The 3,975-nt window shown below is 48.3% G+C and overlaps 1 protein-coding gene across 7 annotated transcripts in view; it reads right to left on the reverse strand.

The window, feature by feature from the left end:
* Positions 1–2,166, reverse strand: part of TFCP2 (transcription factor CP2) — a 66,304-nt gene extending 64,138 nt beyond the window's left edge. For 6 of the 7 annotated variants that reach the window (XM_017545902.2, XM_037744722.1, XM_017545898.2 and 3 more), the window contains exon 1: positions 1,336–2,166. In XM_017545902.2, the coding sequence (XP_017401391.1) occupies positions 1,336–1,457 (122 nt within the window). In that variant the 5' untranslated portion in view covers positions 1,458–2,166. The remainder of the gene's footprint in view (positions 1–1,335) is intronic. The other variant, XM_037744721.1, reaches the window with a different exon arrangement.
* Positions 2,167–3,975: the final 1,809 nt, after the last annotated feature.

Below are 3,975 nucleotides of genomic sequence, written 5' to 3' on the forward strand. Positions count from 1 at the left end.
TGGCGCGATCTCGGCTCACCGCAACCTCGGCCTCCTGGGTTCAGGCAATTCTCCTGCCTCAGCCTCCTGAGTAGCTGGGATTACAGGCACGCACCACCATGCCCAGCTGATTTTTTGTATTTCTAGTAGAGACGGGGTTTCGCCATGTTGACCAGGATGGTCTCGATCTCTTGACCTTGTGATCCACCCGCCTCGGCCTCCCAAAGTGCTGGGATTACAGGCGTGAGCCACCGCGCCCGGCCATAGGTTAAGTCTTATAATGCATTAGGAAACCCAATTATAGTCCATCTAACCCCAAGATGCAGCCGTTTCAACATTTCCAAACAGGATTCCTGCACATCTAAAATTAAATAAACTACAGAGAGAAACGAAGTAGCCAATACATGCAAAAAGTTATACAGGCAGTAATGCTGCTTTCAAATGAGTTTCTGTTTTGTTTTGTTTCTGAAACAGAGTCTCACTCTGTCCCCAAGGCTGGAGTGCAGTAGCACCACCTCTGATCACTGCAACCTCCACCATTCAAGTGATTCTCCTGCCTCAGCTTTCCAAGTATCTGGGATTACAGGCCCACGCCACCACACCTGGCTAACTTTTTTTTATTTTTAGTAGAGTCAGGGTTTCACCTTGCTGGCCAGGCTAGTCTCAAACTCCCGACCTCAGGGGATCTGCCCGTCTCAGCCTCCCAAAGTATTGGGATTATAGGCGTGGGCCACCGCACCCTGCCGAAAGGAGATTTTTAATCTGTTACCAACAATTGACTTGATACATAAAGATTTAGAAGCATCTTAGAGTTTTCTTTGTCACTTTTTCATTTCACAGCTTATGTTTTAAAAGTCAGAAATCCCAGAATTAAGAAAAGCCTCAAAGCAAGCTAGTGATAAGATACAGCTGTATGGACTTCTTCATCAAGGACTTCCATATCTTTCCAACAAGCAACGAACCAATATTCATCATTAAGCACCAGCTCCCAATTTCCCAGCATCCTAGACATCCTTCTTATGCTATATGTAACCCCTTCTTCACATAACGTCAGACTTACCCACACATACACCATCAGTCCCCAAGTCTCCCACATTGGCACAAAAGCCTCTCAACATTCATCTGGTTGCTAATCAAGGACCATTCTTCCTTCCTCCACAGATCCTGCGCAGGCTTCATATTGCCTACAATCACTTTTTCCATTTCTTCCACAACACTGACTACTAAGTCCCTTTTCCCGATTCACAGGCAGCTTTTTAAAACTCTATATATCTCCTTCTCACTCAACCCCTTTTCTTAGTCTCTATCCCGCCTTTGTTATTAAGAAGGTGTACGGTCTGGGAAAATCTCACTCACCTCATGCTATAGGCACCAGCACCCAGTTCCTGGCCGATCCCGGACAGGCTAGCATCAAAGTCCTGCACCAACCCGGATTCAATCACTTCGTCGGCCAGAGGCAGCTTCAGAGCCCAGGCCATCCTGGCTCCTTCCTTGCCCCAGGAGACACCGTGTCTTGTACAAACGCGCGGAGGGTAATTCTACCCAACAGGGGCAAGACAGTAGAAAACTACAAACCAAGGTTTCCCACGCAGTACCCACCAGCCACCCCCAAACCCTACCAGCACTGCTCGCACAATTATCTCCCGAATCTTTGGCTGATCGCTCTTGGCTGCCCCAGGCTCCAAAATCTCCCCTGCCGAGCTCTCGAGAACGTGAGGCTCCCTTTGCTCAACTACTGCAGACTTCCCAGAGGCAGTTCTGGACTCCCGCACTCCCACTTAGCAGGATATCCCCTTGAGCTAGTAGGGGTGGCTTGCTGCTTCCCAGACAGACCAGGAGCAGCCGCAGGAAGACAGCCCGGCGCTCCCACGCTGCTTTTGGACCTTTTCCCCCGCCCCCTTCTGCTGGAGGCCCCCTCCCTCCCAGGGATCGCGCTCTCTTCCGGTCAGTCCCACGATCACTTCCGGTCACCCCTTCTCAACTCCGCGGCTTAGAACCAAATCCAGCTTTCCGCTGAGTCGACTCCTCGCCCTCTGCAGCTCCCCACGGCCTGGAAACATGGAAGGAAAAAGTCCAGCACAGGCGTGAAATCCAGAACCGCCAGGCCCTTCCACCGCCCGCCGCCCCAGCGCCAACCAATCATGGCGTCCTCTTCCTTCGCCAGCCCGGCGAACTGACGTCACGCTGTTGTTCACCAATGCTGAAGAGACTTCGTCGGTCTCGGCAGCGATGATAGGCTGGCTATGCCACGGCTCCGCCCCCGAGATGGGCTACAAGATCACAGAGAGGACTTGGCTTACAAGTGTACGGGTTTAAACGTCTATCCGTGTGGTTACCGGAGCTCTGGTATCTGCTACCCATCAAGTCGTCATCCTGAGCCATGGGAGGAGCCCTCCTTCTAGCCTTATGAACCCACTCCATCCCTGCGAACTCTTGACGGCTTCCTAAACGCTCCTTTCATGCGCGCGCTTGCACCTGCTCATCCTCCTGTTTCCTTAAATTCGCCTCTCCGGAGGTCAAGACCCTACTTAAGTCCCACTTCCTTCCATATTCATTTTATCTTGGGCATCCTCCCTAATGGATTTGGACAGAAAAACATGAGATCAGTAAAAATGCGGTTTTTAAAAGGTTGTGCTGGTATGGGGTGTTGGAATTTAAAAGATCTGAAAATCGGCTGGGCGCTGTGGTTGACACCTGTAATCCCAGCACTTTGGGGGGCCGAGGCAGGTGGATCACTTGAGGCCAGGAGTTCGAGACTAGCCTGGCCAACATGGTGAAACCCTGTCTCTAAAAAAAAAAAAAAATCTGAAAATCAGAGTTTGGGCTGACATCTTCACTTACTACTTTGGTGTCTTCAGAATAATGGCTTAATCTCATGTCTTCAGAATAATGGCTTAATCTCACTGAGATTTACCTTCCTCGTTTGTAAATAGTAACTATATCTGCTCCACCTTCCTCCTTTGAGGATAGAGTAATAATGGCCATTGTTTATTAATTAGCAACTATTTTTAGGAACTTTATTTCACTGAGTAGTCCTCAAAGCAATCTTGGAATTAGAATTATAAAGGTAAGTGTAATAACTCTCATTATTTATTTATTTATTTTTGAGACACAGTCTCTCTCTGTTGCCAGGCTAGAGTTCAGCGACGTGATCTCAGCTCACTGCAACTTCTGACTCCCTAGTTCAAGCGATTCTCCTGCCTCAGCCTCCCAAGTAGCTGGGATTACAGGCATGCGCCACCATGCCCAGCTAATTTTTTGTATTTTTTGTAGAGATGGGTTTTCACCGTGTAGGCCAGGATGGTCTCGATCTCAACCTGGTGATCTGCCTGCCTCGGTCTCCCAAAGTGCTGGGAATACAGGCGTGAGCCACCACACCAAGCCATGACTCTCATAAGCGCTTAAATTGGCCAGAGCTAAATTAACATGCCAGCTTCAGAGCTGATTCCAAAGCCTGGCATTTTTCACTACAAGACATTGCATTTATGTGAAAGTACTCGTTCATTGTTGTATTCCATTGCTGAATTTTAAAAAATCTGCCTTGAATTATACATTTGTATATATCTGCCTCTGTCACCAGATTCATTTAAAGTGTAAGGAATAGGTCTTTTTCAGGCTTGTGTTCTAATATCTCCTACTATAGTTCCTGCATTCAATAGGACTTTTAAACATGTTTATTGAATTAAAAAAGGAATAAGAAGCCGGGCACGGTGGCTCATGCCTGTAATCACAGCACTTTGGACAGACAAGGTAGGCAGATCACCTAAGTTCAGGAGTTCGAGACCAGCCTGGCCAACATGGCAAAACCCCATCTCTACTAAAAATACAAAAATTTGGGGGGAGTTGGGAGCAAAAAAAAAAAAAAATTAGCCGGGCATGGTGGCTTATGCCTATAGTCCCAACTACTTGGGAGGCTGAGGCAGGAGAACTACTTGAACCTGGGAGGCGGAGGCTGCAATGAGCCAAGATTGCACTATTGCACTCCAGCCTGGGCAA

Source organism: Cebus imitator, unplaced genomic scaffold, assembly GCF_001604975.1.
Source record: "Cebus imitator isolate Cc_AM_T3 unplaced genomic scaffold, Cebus_imitator-1.0 Scaffold181, whole genome shotgun sequence".
Taxonomy (NCBI): domain Eukaryota; kingdom Metazoa; phylum Chordata; class Mammalia; order Primates; family Cebidae; genus Cebus; species Cebus imitator.